Here is a 16,182-nt window from a genome sequence, read left to right on the forward strand (position 1 = left end):
AGGTTGAGTCTGTGATTAAGAAAGCGAATGCAATGTTGTCAATTATCTCAAGAGGGTTGGAATATAAAAGCACTGTTGTGCTACTGAGACTTTATAAAGCTCTGGTTAGGCCTCATTTGGAGTACTGTGTCCAGTTTTGGTTCCCACACCTCAGGAAGGACATACTGGCACTGGAGCGTGTCCAGCGGAGATTCACATGGATGATCCCTGGAATGGTAGGTCTAACATATGAGGAACGGCTGAGGATCCTGGGATTGTATTCATTGGAGTTTAGAAGGTTAAGGGGAGATCTAATAGAAACTTACAAGATAATACATGGCTTGGAAAGGGTGGACGCTAGGAAATTGTTTCCGTTAGGTGAGGAGACTAGGACCCGTGGGATTGGAGGGGGTAAATTCAGAACAGAAATGCGGAGACATTTCTTCAGCCAGAGAGTGGTGGGCCTGTGGAATTCATTGCCGCGGAGTGCAGTGGAGGCTGGGACGCTAAATGGCTTCAAGGCCGAGATTGATAAATTCTTGATGTCACAAGGAAATAGGGCTACGGGGAGAATGCGGGTAAGTGGAGTTGAAATGCCCATCAGCCATGATTAAATGGCGGAGTGGACTCGATGGGCCGAATGGCCTTACTTCCACTCCTATGTTCCTATGTCTTATGGTCTTAATACTGAGACCCTTATTGCTATATAAATAAGAAAAATAAATGAACATGTGGGGGAAATGTTAAGCAAATTTTCAGACAAAACCAAGATTATTAGAGTGGCTAATAATGAAGAAGATGGTTATAGGTTACAGGGAGATGTAAATAGTTGGTCAGATGGGCAGAGCAGTGGCACGTGGTATTTAACCCTGGTAAGTGTGAGATGATGCACTTTGGAAGAAGAAACAAGATGAGGGAGCATTTAATGAATGACAGGACACTTGGGGTAATTATTCACAGTTTCTGAAGTCAGCGAAGCGCATGAACAGGATATTTATGAAGGGACACTTGCTTTCACCAGTCATGGCATAGGTATAAGAGCAAGGAGGTAATGTTAGACTTGTACAAAGCATTGGTCAGTCCACAACTAGAGTACTGTGAGCAGTTTGTCATCTCAATACAGGAAAGATGTGATAGTGCTGGAGGGGTACAGAATGTTGCTTAGCATGAAGACATTGACCTATAAAGGGAGACTAGATAGACTTGGAATGTTTTCTTTAGAGCAGAGAAGATGGAGGGGGGCACCTTATTAAGATGTATGAGATTATGAGGAATATGGACAGAGTGAATAGGGAGCAGTTTGATTGAGGGGTCAATCACAAGAGGGCATAGTTTTTGGGGTAAGGGGCAAGAGATTTAGAGGAGATTTGGGAAAAATCTTTTTCACTCAGCAGCTGGTGGTAATCTGGAATGCACTGCCTGGGAAGCTGGGTGGATGCTGGAAATCTTATAACCTTCAAAAATATTTGGATGAATACTTCAAATATCTATCCTAGTGGGTGGTGTGGGAGTTTGAAGTTTTGTTTCCATGCAGTACAAACATACATAGGATGATTGAACAGATCAAGGAGTACAAGTAATTGTCACAGAGAAGGTGCACCTAAAGCAAGATCAAAATTAGATTTGAAATTTGAAAGGTCTGTTCAGAAGTCTAATAACAGTAGGGAAGAAACTGCTCTTGAACCTGTTGGTATGTGTGTTTAAGCTTTTGTGTCTTCTGCTGATGGAAGAGGTTGGAAGAGATTATAACCAAGTTAGAGGGATTGTTGATAATGTTGGCTGCCTTTACATGTCACCGAGAAGTGTAGATGGAATCAATGAATGGAGAGTTTGATTGAGCGTTCTGGGCTGTGTTCACAATTTTCTGTAGTTTCTTACAGTCCTGGGCAGAGTAATTGCTGTACAAAACCGTGATGCATCCAGATAGAAAGCTTTCTATCGTGCATCTCTTAAGGTTGGTGAAGGTCATTATGGACATACCAAAACTTCTTAGCCTCCTGAGGAAGAAGAGGATTTGTTGTGTTGTCTTGACCATTGCATCAACATGAGTGGTCGACGATAGATTGTCAGATGCTCTCGACCATCTCCACCTCAGCTCCATTGATGCTGTCCTCATTGCTTCTTGAAGTCAATGATCAGCTCTTTAATTTTGCTGACATTGACATAGAGGAAGGGATTGTTTTCGTTGCACCATATCACCAAGCACACTATCTCTTTCCTGTATTCTGTCTTGTCATTGTTTGATATCTGGCCTACAATGGTGGTGTTGTCAGTGAACTTGTAGATGGAGTCCGGACAAAATTTTGTCTTGAGTGTACAGGAGTACAATAGGGGGCTGAGTATACATCCTTGAGGGGCACCAGACTTGAGGATTTCATGGAGGAGGTGCTGTTGCCTATCTTCACTGATTGTGCTCTAGAGGTCGAGGGTCCTGTAACAGAGGGCAGACCAGAGATTTAGATCTCTGAGTTTGGAGATTGGTTTGATCGGGATTAGTGTTGAAGCGGAGCTGTAGTCAATAAGTAGAAGCATGAAGTATTATCCAGATGTTACAGAGATTAGTGTAGGGCCAGGGAGGCTGTACCAAAGACCATGAGCTGGGAAATTAGTGAAGGATTAATTTAGAAGTGCCAGGGTTAAGTAAAGGTCAGAATAAGGGGTTAAGGTAAAGGGAGTATCTTTAAGTAATTAGAAACATTAGCAAATAAGACTAAGTTCATGTACAATTCATGGCAGGTGAGGTGAGTTGAGTGTAATGTGTGACCTGTTATGTGTGGGAAGTCATGGACCCTATCAGCAATCTTGATGACCAGGTGGAGGAAGTGCTCCCAATTATATAAAATGAGTGGAGACACTAGCACATCTGCAAAGCTGGGCAATACATGGATAGCACATTTAGAGAGGTGGTCCCACGCTATTTTGAAGGACTGGAGGAAAGAAGGAAATGGGTGACCACTAGGCCATCAAAGAGAATCCAGTGATAATGCAGGAGACCACAGGAGTCCTGCTTACGAGTTTGTTTATTCTCTGCCTCTGTCTGCACTCCCTTGAGGAACCAGCGCTTCATCAGTTTCCAAACTTCTAGCATCACATGACCTGAGTGTATGGGGGTGGGAGAGGAAGAAAAAAGCAAAAACAATGATTAGGATACATCAGTTAGGGGAACAGACATGTGTTTCTCTGGCTGAAGGTGCGACTGACAAGATGGTGTGTGGCCTCCATGGTGTCAGGGTCAAAAATGTCATGAGTGGCTGCAGGGATTCTATGATGAGACATGGGTCATGGTACACATTAACACTGATGAATGTAGGTAGAATGGTTGATAAGATCTTGCATCAAAAATTGTGGAGCTAGGCAGTAGACTAAAGAACAGGGCCTCAAATGTTGAAATTATTCCTGGTGCCAAATCTAGTGAGTTTAGAAATGGGAGAATAGGGCAGATTAGTACATGGCTCAAGAATTGATGCATGAGGAATGATTTAGATTCATGGATCACTGGGATCATTTCTTGGAGGTTGGGACCTGCACAAGCAAGATGGTTTGCACCTGAACCAGAATAGGACTAACACCCGTGCAGGTGCCTTTTCTCGTGCTGTCGGAAGGAACTTAAACTAGCTTGGGAGTGGGATGGGACAAAGAGAGTTAGTTTAAAAAAAAGCGGAAATGGCGTATTTTAGTGAAGGGACCAAGGCAGGGGAGATTCAGGCATGTTGAGTTTACAAGAATTGGAGGGTTTGAGATCTTGCAAGAGACAAAATAGATGAGCGCTATTTTCCCTGGAGGCTGAGGGGGTGACTTTGTAGAAATCAGAAGGGACATGGATAGGCTAAATAACAAGGACTTTTCACCAGGTTGGGGGAGTCCAAAACTAGAGGGCATAGGTTTAAGGTGAGAGCAGAAAGATTTAAAAGGGACCTAAGGGGCAATTTTTTTCATGCATGTATGGAATGTGCTACCAGAGCAAGTAGTGGAGGCTGGTACAATTACAATATTTAAAAGGCATCTGGAAGGGTATATAAATAGAAAGAATTTAGAGGGATATGGGCCAAATGTTGGCAAACAGGACCAGATTAATTTAGGATATCTGGTCGGCATGGACGAGTTGGACTGAAGAGTCTGTTTTCATGCTGAAGATGTCTATGACTCCGTGTTAGGTTTTGGCTGAAGTAGACTGGGACAGCTACTACTGGGTAGGCCTACAGCAGAACAGTGGGGTGCAATCAGAATTGAATTGGTGAGAGTCTAGACCCAATATTTAAAATATTGGAGCAACAAGTCAAGTGAACCCTGGATGTCAAGGAATATTCAGGACTGGATAAGAAGGAAAAGAGAGTCTTTGGACAGATGCAAAGGGAGAAAATTGACAGAGGCTCAAGTGGAGTATAGATAGTGCAAGTGGAGGTCAGGGGGAATCTTAAAACAATTAGGAGAGCAAAGAGAGGGCATGAAAAAAGCTAAAGGACAAGATTATAGAGAATCCCAACGTGCTTTAAAGGTATATCAAGGGAAAGCAAACAACCAGGGAAAGAGTAGAGCCCGTTCGTAATCAAGGGGAACAATCCATACGTAAAGTTGGAGGCCATTGGTAGGATGTTAAATGAATGTTTCACATATGTGTTCTCTTTGGAGAAGGAGTATATAGGTAGAGAATTTGGGAAGAGAGACTGTGAGCTTCTTAAGCAGTTTGATATCGGCAGTGGGGAAGTATTGGAAATCTTGGCAGGATTAAAAGTGGACAAATCAGCATCCAGATGAGTTGTATCCCATGGTGCTGTGGGAGACGAGGGAGAAAATTGCTCTGGCCCAAACTTTTAATTCCTCTCTGGCAACTTGGGAAGTACCACAGGAATGGAGCTGATGTGGTTCCACTTTTCACAACCACTGAGTTTCTCATCAGTGACAGGGAAACTCTTGGAAAAAATTCTCAAGTACAAAATTAATCTCCACTCAAAGAGACAAGTTTTGATCAGGGTTAGTCAGCATGGCTGTGTCAGAAGGAGGTCATGTTGAACAAATTTGCATTTTTCAATGAGGTGATCTGGTGTGTAAATGAGCGTAGCGCATTTGATGATGTTTACAGAGGAACCTCGATTATCCGAAAGACACGGGCGGGGAATATTTTGTTCAGTTAATCAATGTCGGATAACACAGTTAGCCACTCATTGGGACCTTATGATCTTGTTCAGATAATCCTAAACTTGGTTAATCGAATGCCAGATAATCGAGATTTCTCTGTATATGGATTTCAGCAAAGCCTTTGACAAGGTCCCACATGGGAGACTGATAAAGATGGTAAACACACATGGGTTCCAGAGTAAATCGGCAAGTTGGATTCAAAATTGGCTTAGTGGTACGAGATGGAAGGTGGTGGTAAAGCCTGTTTGTGTGACAGGAGATTGGTGTCCAGTGGCGGACCACATTTTTTTGTTATACACAATAGAAAAGAAAATGGTGGGGGGAGGGATCATAAGTAAGTTTGCAGATGACATGAAAATTGGCCAAGTAGGTTTCTGTGAAGAAGAAGAAGGTCTTATGTAATAGTAGGATATGGGTGATTGGTCAGATGAGAATTTAAGCCTGAAAAGTGTGAGTTGATGCACTTTGGAAGAAGTAACAGGACAAGGGAGTTTTCAATTAATGATAGGACTCAAGGAAGCTCAGAGAAACAGAGGGATCTTGGGGTGTTTGCCCATAAGACCCTGAAGGCAGCAGGTCAGGTTAATAGAATGTTTAAGAAGGTATACATGACATTTACCTTTATCAGTCATGGCAAAGATAATAAGGGCAAGGAGGTATGTTGGAACGGTTCTGGACTTTTGGGTTAGACCACAGCTGGAGTACTGAATGCAGTTCTAGTCACTGCACAGTAAGAAGGATGTGATTGCACTGGAAGGAATGCAGTGAGATTCATCAGATTGTTGCCTGGGATGGAGTAGTTTAGCTATGAAGAGAGACTCAACAAGCTTGGGTTGTTTTCTTTCGAGCAGAAAAAGCTGAGAAGGGATCTGATTGAGGTATCCAGCATATATGAGATGGATGGATAGAAAACAATTGTTTCCCCTAGTCGAAGGGTCAATATCAAGGAAGTACAATTTAAAGATGAAAGGCAGGTTGTTTAAAGGGGGTTTGAGGGAAAAAAAAGTTCACTGAGTTTTTTGGGAATTTGGAATGCAATGTTTGGGAGGGTAATTGAGGCAGGGACCTTGAACATTTAAAAAGTACTTGGATTAGCACATGAAATATCATAACATTCAAGGCAGTGGGGCAAGTGCTAGAAAGTGGGACCAGTGTGTTGAAGTATCTCTTCTGTACTATATGATTCTGATTCATAATCATGTCATCCTCACCTAAATAATCATATTACCACATTTTATTCGTTACAATCCAAAAGTGTTGCTTATGCAGAGAGTTTTTAATAAAACATATGTTTCCTTTTGGGTGTGCTTCTCTGTGCATAGGTAAGATAGCCAGCCCACATTCAACAGCATATGATGTCGTCATGTTCCACTCTCATTTCATGATAGGCATTTTCACATTATTTTCATGGGATCCCATGGAAAGATTCTAGGGGCCTTCTGAAATCAGCAAAATCCAGTTTGAAAAATCTGTACCAGAAACATCTTTCCCACTCTATAAATTAGTTCATTCGCTTAACTCTTTTGCTAATTAAAAGAAATCATTGTAGAAGATGTTGTAGAGGCATTTCCAAATATATTCTTTGATCTCCACGTAAAGTAGGAAGATGATGGCCTAGTGAAAAAAAAGTTTCAACAGGTATTCAGAAAAATGACAGAAATTTCTGTTTACTCTGTTTCTTCAAGCCCTCTACTAGAATTGTTACAAAGATCATGCATTGTTATTGTTATCGGGTAGTGTTATTGTTTTTCTAATACGTCACTTTTCTTGTGTTGTACAACTTAAATGAAATATTTACCTTTATTTCAGCAATGGCGACTTATTCCCTTTGTGGCAGCCACCTATGCGTTAGACCACTTTTTTAAATCACTGTTCATAAATTCTGTTGAATATCAAAGAGGAATGTTGATGAAGGACAAGAGTGAGAGACAGGCAAGTGTGGTTACAAATAGTACATGCTTATTCTGTGGAGCTAGATCTGCTTTTGAAAATTGCCAAAAATTGTAAACAGTACCAATAAATAATTAAGTTTAAATGTATCTGTCTTAATAGAGATTCTTGCACATTTAGGAATGCAAATTGATTTGCCTGTTCAATAATATTAGCATGACATTTTATTTTTATTATCAGCATGCAAGTATGTTGTTTTAACAATAAGAGAGTAACTCACCTGAAAATTAGTCTGCTGCTGAATATGCAAGTTCTTCTCAAGTGATAATATCACTAATATTCCACATTTCTTTGAAAACTGCTTAAAGTTGTCAAACTTGGCTTCTTAACAGTATATTTGATTTGAAACTGACTGTGACCTTCTGATGCTTTTAGTGTATTAGAAACCTTTCACATGAAAAATCAATTTGTTTACATATGATTTTGTTGTTTTCCAAGCCTATCATTCTACGCATTCCCTTTTATAAGCACATTTCCATTGACAAAATAGTCAACTTGCCAATTCCTTGGCGGGTTCCTGTGGCATTCCAAACTTTGTATGAGGAAGAGAAGTTTCTTTGAGAATGAGTAAGTCATTTGCAATTTGACATGCATTAATTTGCCCTCATTCCAAGAACTATGCAGATGACATATGTACCTGAGTATGTGAGAGAGTTTGTCCTCTGCAGTTTACCTTGGTATTGGAATTACATAGAAATACAGAAAATAGGTGCAGGAGTAGGCTATTTGGGCCTTCACGACTGCACCACCATTCAATATGATTATGGCTGATCATGCAATCGGAGTATCCCATTCCTGCTTTTTCACCATTCCCTTTGATCCCTTTAGCCCCAACAGCTTTCTGTGGGAGAGAATTCTGCAGGTTTACAATTTGTTGAGTGAAGAAATTCTTCCTTAACTCAATCCTGAATGGCTTACCCCTTATTCTTAGACCGGGACCCTCGTCCTGGACTTTCACAACATCAGGGACATTCTTTCTGCACCTAGCCTGTTCAGTCCCATCAAAATTTTACATGTTCCTACGAGATCCCCTCTCATTCTTCTAAATTCCAGCGAGTATAAGCCCAGTCGATCCAGTCTTTCTTCATATATCAGTCTTGCCATCCCAGGAATCAGTCTGGAGAATCTTAGCTGATCTCCCTCAATAGTAAGAATGTCCTTCCCCAGAATAGGAGACCAAAACTGAACGCAATACTCAAGGTGAGGCCTCACCCAGGCCTCATATTACTCCAGCAAGACATCCTTACTCCAATACTCAAGTCCTCTTGCTATGACGGCAATTGGACTAACAAAACTGGTAGCAATGTGATGGAGAGACGCTGCCTTGAATATATGAGGGATGGTTTCCTTGACCAATATATCAAGGAACCAACTAGAAAGTAAGCCATCCTAGACTGGGTATTGTGCAATGAGAGAGGATTAATTAGCAACATTGTGGTGTTAGATCCTTCTGGGAACAGTGACCATAATATAGCAGAATTCTTCATTAAGATAGCGAGTGACACAATTAAATCTGAAAGTAGGGTCCTGAACTTAAAGCTCACTTTGCTGGTATGAAGCCATGCATTGGTTCGGATAAGCTGACTCGGGATACTTATGGGGTTGATGGTGGATCCGCAATAGCAGGCATTTAAAGAATTGCAATGTATCCTCTCAGTTAACTTCAATAAAGTTCCACCACCACATGGTTTGACCATGGTTGCAAAAGTGATTATAGCTTTAATTTTTTTCATGCCATTAGAATCCTTCTGTACTACAACTAAGGGCATTTGCCAGTCAGCCAATTGTTTCTGTGTCAAATAATGCACAAAAGACCTTGTTTGCTAGAGAATTTTTTTAAAAAATTGCTTGTGAACTGTTTACAGCAATGTAAGGATGAAGCCTTTTTTTCCACAGGCACAGTATCACCAAGTGTATATATCATTACTCATTCATGTTGTGAAACAAATAAGGGAGATTTTCTTTCTATTACTATCCAAATGATCTTGATTTACACCAATATTATCATACAAATTAATGCTTCGAGTACCAAAGTGACTTCATTTTATAAATGTTAATCTACAATTGATTGTGGAAACTCAATCATTAGAATACAGAATTAAGCAGATTACTACTTGTGCAGTTTAAAAGTGAGCATTGACTTGATAAATCGGTAATCTTGCCAAGGATACAAAAGTTAAAGCCACTATTGCATTTCATGTACCTTTGCCATTGAGAGAAAAGTTTGAATTCCACAGGAAATTGGTGGACAGCAATAATGAGGTAGTGAAAAATGTGTATTAATTTTTCTCCCATTGTCATATAATCACACAAAAAACAGGCAGACATTATGGCAAATCAAGACTACTTGAAATTGATTTTCTACTCCCACATACCTAGCATGGAGCTTCAACTATCAGGAATGCTTGGCAGAAGATTGACTTTGTAAATCAATTGTATTGCTCTTGTTGAATAAGTAGCTCACTGTGACTATTTCTTTTCACAAAATGTTTATTTTATTTTTATATGTAGGCAGAGCTCGGTAAAGAAATTCATGCATTATCTAGTGCAAGTAAATCTCTTTGTTCATGGACAGCTCAACAAGGCATTCAAGAAGTCCGTGAAGCTTGTGGTGGTCACGGCTATCTTGCTGGTAAGTGCTCCTATCAATAATAGAGTCTCAGAATTAACTATTGAGTTTATATTGCACTCATTGAATTATGATGAGACGCTCTTGATCTAAAAACGTTTTGTTGCAAACTAGATCTGATAAATATCACATTTATCAACAATATTGCAGTTTGAAGAATTGTTCTAAGTAATAAGCTAGTAGTTTTAATTGTAATCATGTAGCAACTCCAGCTAGAACTGCAAAGCTTTATACAACAAATTTTATTCATATAGCATATTTAACATTGTACAATGACCAAGGAGTTTCACTAGAGAGCATCTATTAGGGCAGATGACCAAAATATTTGTCAAAGGAGATTTGGAAGTTGTAAGGAGTATCTTAAAGGAGGAAGAAGAGGACTAGCAGATTTGTTTATGGAGAAAATTTCTGAGGAAAATTTGGAGGAGCATATATAGTTTGGGAGGGTTGTAAAGCTGTAAATTTGCAGAGGTGGGTATCCAGGAGAACTAGTGGAAATGAGTACTACAATGAGTAAGAACTGATGTTGGTGAAATTAATGAGTCTTAAAATTGAGAATTCGCATGGACTTGATGGCTTTGGTTTTGATCTTCCAAAACTCCCTGGAATCCAGAACAGCTTCTGTAAAGTGGATGTTGGAATATGTAACACCCATATTCCAAGGAAGGTGAGACAGAGAAAAGGGGGAACTAGAGGCTAGTTATCCCTGACAAATTGTGTGGTTAATGTCAAAATCTATCATTGTGGACATGGTAAAGGAGAACATAGGTACTCATAATGAGTAAAGTCAGCATAGGTTAATGAAAGGAAAATCATGTTAAGAAATGGTTGTGAATGTTACTAGCAGGATAGCTAAGGTGAACCCGACACATTTTACTTATTTAAATTATGAAAAACAAAGATACCACGTTGCGGGTTATTACAAAAAAATAAGGATCATAGTATTGAGTATTGTGAACGTAGGTTTAGACATTTTTGGTTTGGTAGGTTGAAACTGGGACATTTCTATGCTTGAGCCTCAAATACTACAATGAATACCTTGGATGAGCAGTCTGAGGGTAAACTCAGTTTGTGGCAAACTGAAGAAAAATGTAAGAAACAGTCCTAAATGCTGTACATGGCCTTTCTCAACTTCACAAAATCCTCAAGCAAGAAGACTTCTGGAGTATCACCCTCATTTTAAAAAATATATTCTTTTATGAATGTGAGTGTTCCTGTCATGGCCAGCATTTGTTACTGATACCTAATAACCCTTCAATTGACTGGCTTGCTGGATCATTTCAGAGGGCAAGTTAAACACATTGTTGTTGGCCTGGAGGGCCAACGCGTCACCAGATGAGGTGAGGAAGGTAGATTTATTTTTGCAAAGGAAATTGCTGGATTTTTGCAATCAATCACAGTTTCATGGTCACCATTAATGACAGTAGCTTTCGATTCCAGATTTATTTATTGAATTTGAATTGTACCAACTGCGATGTAGCATTTGAACAAATACTTCCAGAGCATTAGGCTGGCCTCTGGATTACTAGTTCAGTGGTATTACCACTATGCCATCATCGACCTTTAATAAGCCCATCAACAATACACAAGTCATACAGATCTTCTCCACTGGATAGAACTTATCATTCGTATGCCTGACACCAGATTCCTGAAGCAATTGCTAAGAATTTAGTCCTGACAGAATCCCAGGAAATCAACAGAATAACACCAGGAATGTCCTTGAATCATTCCTGAAGCAGTCAAACATCCCTACCGATTTATAGGAATTCTTAGTTGGTGAAAGGCTGCCAGGAGAAGCTTCCTTCAGTAAGGCACCAAACACATCACTAAGAGCTCGCAGAATCACTGTCTAGGAATGAAGAGATTTCCAGACATCCTATTTATTTAACTTTTGCATATGAGTCTGTTGCTTTCTCAATGCCTTGGCTAATCAGAGTTGACTTGCCAACTCATCAACATGCTTTTTTCTGTTGTATACGTTGTTGTGATCTTCTGAAATTTGTTTTTTTGAATTTGTTCTGGTGAGTCAAAAATACAAGGCTTCAGCAATAGTCACAGTCTGTACTATTAAGTGGGAGTACATTATCTTATGGTTGAAGGGCTTTCATGTAGTTAATCATATTAAAAATCTGATTTAAAAGTATCATATAAAAACAATTATTTTTCTAATTTGTTTTAAAATCTAGACCTCTTGAGTTTTTGGTTTAAAAAATATTAAACTGAAACAATTGAAACTGTTAGCCTTTTAAATGAAAGAGCAGATGAATGGGCATCAGGGAATTTCAGAGGTCTATTGCATTTAGCTCTCCAGGATTTGTTTGGTTTTGTGCAATGCAATTATATTATGAATAGTTGGCTGAATTCAAAACTTTAAAAATTAACACAGCACAACAGTGATTGTTGACACAGCCATAGATAAGACAATGTAGTTTGTTTGACTGTTTGAGAGATTAATAGGGTTAAATATTTTGAAGAGCTTTTTGTTTATTTTTTGTTTACTCTGCTTAATGAGCACTTGAGAGAAAAGAGGTTTATTTCCAAGGACATTTCTGTATCTACTATAGAATTGTATGAGCTTCTTAAAAAAAACTATTTTTGTCAAATGGAGTTTGATTTTTTTTATTATGTATAGCAAAGACTGAAAGAGTTATTATAGGATTTGTGAGCTCTGTCTGTATTGTTGTTGGATTCTAACCAGGATGCTCAAATATAAATTAAGGGACACAGGACAGCCTTTTCCCAGTTTGAAATTAAAAATGACATTGAGCAAGCTGAATGGCATCATATGTGGCAATGCTAATGGTGGGTCACCTAGTCTATTCATGCAGTTCTCATCTTATTGTCTATGCAAGTGAGATATTGCATGTGTCACTGACATGGCAAAAGAATCCAAAGCTGTTGCCACAGGTAGTGCCAGTCAGTGTCAAAGGCTCTGACACCATACTTAGAAGTCACCTAGATATCATTACACTCACTGGAAGCCAGGAGCATCACCTCATCATGTGGTTGTCACCCCTACAATTGAAAGCATGGGTCCTAAGAAGGCAAAGTCACCTCTCAGCTTCACTGAAAATGCCCTCCATTGCTGGATTAGGAGAGGAAGAGAGGTTCTGTTCTCTTTCTAGCTGACCACATCAGGAGGCAAGCCAGTCAAATTTGCTCAGCCTGGGCAGATGCAATTGTTGATCAATAAAGGGACAATGACCTACTATGCTCCTGAAGGATTAAGTGCACGATATTTTGCCTACAATCTCAAACTCAAAAAGTTATCCTTCAGTCTAATTCTCCATTGCAAGCACACCTCTACATATCATAAAGGGTGATGGATTGGGACAGTGTACCGAGTCATTTAAAAGATGAGATTGTATTTAAAGTGCTTTGTTTCATGGAGTCTTGCTGAGCTCAGAAATCACAAGGTGGCAATCAGTGGCCATAATATACTCAGACATTCCTTCATGAGTGCATTTCTGAACTAGACGCTGTGATCAATTTAGACATTCAGATTAACTGTGAATTGAAGACAGATGAATAGCATTGATCCCTGTAAGGCCTCATATTCCACTGCTACATTGTGTCTCCTTTGAACATCTGATAGCTGCTACTCCTACTTTGGATGCTGTTTGTTCCAAAATGAGATTTGATTATGCAGTTGATTTTCAGATCATTATGGTGAGGCTCCAATTTTTGTTCACATGCTTGACTTGCAAGCTCCACTTGTGACCCACAAATGATCCCCTACTCTCTTGAGTCAGATGCTGACTGCCTTTCCATTTATGCTAAAATTCTGACTCTGAGCGAGAAGCTGGCTGCATTTCTGATTGTGATAAAGTTCAACCATCCAGTCAAAGACAGCTAGCTTCCTATGCTTGCAAAAACACTGTATCTCAGCCAGAGACTGTTATCTGATGTTTCCTATGAATGAACACCTCTCAGCCATGTACTGCTGCCCAAGGACGCCTGTGAAACTCCCTGTCAAAGAACAAGGGCTGTCTGAACCTAAACGACAATAAACAACTGATTTTCTGAGTGATTGTGATGGAATGAACATTTTCCCAGGATCTATTCCAAAATCACATCATTTTATGAAAACCTAACTCCAATTAATTCTCAGAGGCTGTTCATTTTTGGCAACTTAGCGCAGTCAAACTATTTAAATGTGAGCACTAAATTAGAAATCTGCAAGCTAAAAGTTTTCTGGCTTGAATATTAACATTATTAATAATAAATTCTGTTATTTGTTTTTCAATAGAATAACCATATTAGCGAGTTTTGAGATGATTTGGAGCTCAGGTTGAGATTCTGGATTTAAGTTTGCTTGCTGAGCTGGAAGGTTTGCTTTCATTTTTTCCCCATACTAGGTAACATCAGTGAGCCTCTGGTGAAGGACTAGTGTTAGGACCTGCTTTCTGTTTGTGTTTAGGGTTCCTTGGGTTGGTGATGCCATTTCCTGCTCTTTTTCTCAGAGGGTGGCAAATGGGTCCAAGTCGATGTGTTTGTTGATAGCGTTCTGGTTGGAATGTCTTGCTTCTAGGAATTCTCATGTGTGTCTCTGTTTAGCTTGTCTGAGGATGGATGTGTTATCTCAGTTGAAGTAGTGACTTTCCTCATCTGTATGTAAAGATATTAGTGGTAGTGGTACATGTCTAGCTATCACAGTTAGTTGAACAAAAAGCTCTGCCAACCATCCAACCCAAACTTTGGGTCCGCTACACGGATGACACCTTTGTCATCACTAAACAAAACAATTTAGAGGAAATCTTAAAAGATTGAAAAATAACATAGGATTGTCATAAAGAGTGCTATATTTATGTCAAGTGTCAGATTGTACAGAAATTGATACCCATGTATCCAGAGTGACGTCAGTGTTGTTTTACCTTTTTTTCCCCCTGCTACATCTGGATATTATCTCAGCAATTGAGCATGAAATACTTATTTACTGTTTTTTCAGCTTGTTTCAGATGACTTTAATGATCATAATCTTGTGATCCAGAGTATAAAACCTCTGGCCAACTAGGAGTCTGCTGCAGAGCTATTGCCGCAGTTCCCTCAGTCTGACCGGATGGAAGCCTTTAGGTCACAGGAACATAGATACAAATCTATGACCTCAGATTAGAAGTAGACTGTTTCACTGCTCAAACCTGCAATGCCATTCACTAAGATCATGATTGTCCTGTTTGGGTTTTGAATTTACGTTCTTAGGTCACAGTAAAACTTGATTCCCTGCCTAACAAGAATCTATCCATCAATAAAAACATTGAATGACATCACCTACATTGCCTTCTGAGACAGAGAATTGTGAATCTTTGAAAGAAAAAAATGCTTTGCATCTTGTTTGGTGAACATAGAATGCAAAATTTTTGTTCACTTCATCCATTATTTCCTTATTATCTATTATTAATTCCCCATTCACTTTACTTGCTCTTCTTTAAATACCATTCAAAACTCTTGCTCTCTATTTTAATGTTCTGAGCTAGCTTCCTCTTAGTCTCTAATGTCTTTCTTATGATTAACTTTTAGTCTTTCTCTGCTATTCTTTATATTCTGACCAGTAATCTGACCTGCTACTCATCTTTGTGCAATTCTTTGCTTATTCCTTAAAGTTGATGCTTTCCTTAACTTAATTAACAAAGGATGGTGATTTCTTCCTTTTACAGCTGTTCTTCATAATAAATATTCTGAAAGCCCTTCAAGGGAGCAATTGATACTTGTGGCCTCGAAGCGAGAGCAGTCCTGCTCCAAGAACTTAGGAATGTGGGTATAACTGGCTAGCTCAGCATTTTTTACCTATCCCTAAATGCCCTTTTGAAGTGAGTGCCTCACTAGGCCATATTTGAGGGTAATTAAGAGTCGACCACATTGCTGTGGATCTGAAGTTGGATCAAGCAAAGATGGCAGATTTCCATCTCTAAAGAACAGTAGTGAGACATAGGATTGTATGATAACCAACAGCGATGATTTGGTTGTCACTGGTCTAGTTTTCAATTCCCATTTTTTGTTTGATTGAATTGATGTTTCACCACTCGCCATGATAGGATTTGAACCTATATCCTAGAGCTTCAACCTGGGGTTTTAGATTACTCTAATCTGATTACAATGCGACTTGGCATTGTACAATTACAATTACAGAAAAAAGCCAATTTACTGCAGCCGGAAAAATATCAAGCATATTTTCAGAGGCTGGAAGTTGTCTTAGTCAATGATACAATATTGTATGCCCCAAATTTCACTATGCCCTTCAAGGTAGCAATTGTTTGACCTGGGAATAAGTCCTATTTCGAGGAAATGGATTAGGAATATAAAGGCCAGAATGTAAATTACCACCAGCGGATAGTGTACTGCAAGAAGGAAGCACTGGGATTACTGAATACAAGTATATTTTCACCATGCAATATAATCATCACTTGAAATTTTATGATACGTTATTGGCCATATCAAAAATCTGACTAATTTTAAAATTTGTTGTGATCAGTGAATGAGTAGGACTAGAA

General features: G+C 39.3%; 1 protein-coding gene across 1 annotated transcript in view; it reads left to right on the top strand.

The window, feature by feature from the left end:
* Positions 1 to 16,182, top strand: part of acox3 (acyl-CoA oxidase 3, pristanoyl) — a 170,852-nt gene that overhangs the window by 59,225 nt on the left and 95,445 nt on the right. The window contains exons 8-9 of the mRNA XM_043698707.1: positions 6,925 to 7,047; positions 9,577 to 9,697. Coding sequence (XP_043554642.1) covers positions 6,925 to 7,047; positions 9,577 to 9,697 — 244 coding nt within the window. The remainder of the gene's footprint in view (positions 1 to 6,924; positions 7,048 to 9,576; positions 9,698 to 16,182) is intronic.

Source organism: Chiloscyllium plagiosum, chromosome 1, assembly GCF_004010195.1.
Source record: "Chiloscyllium plagiosum isolate BGI_BamShark_2017 chromosome 1, ASM401019v2, whole genome shotgun sequence".
Classification (NCBI taxonomy): domain Eukaryota; kingdom Metazoa; phylum Chordata; class Chondrichthyes; order Orectolobiformes; family Hemiscylliidae; genus Chiloscyllium; species Chiloscyllium plagiosum.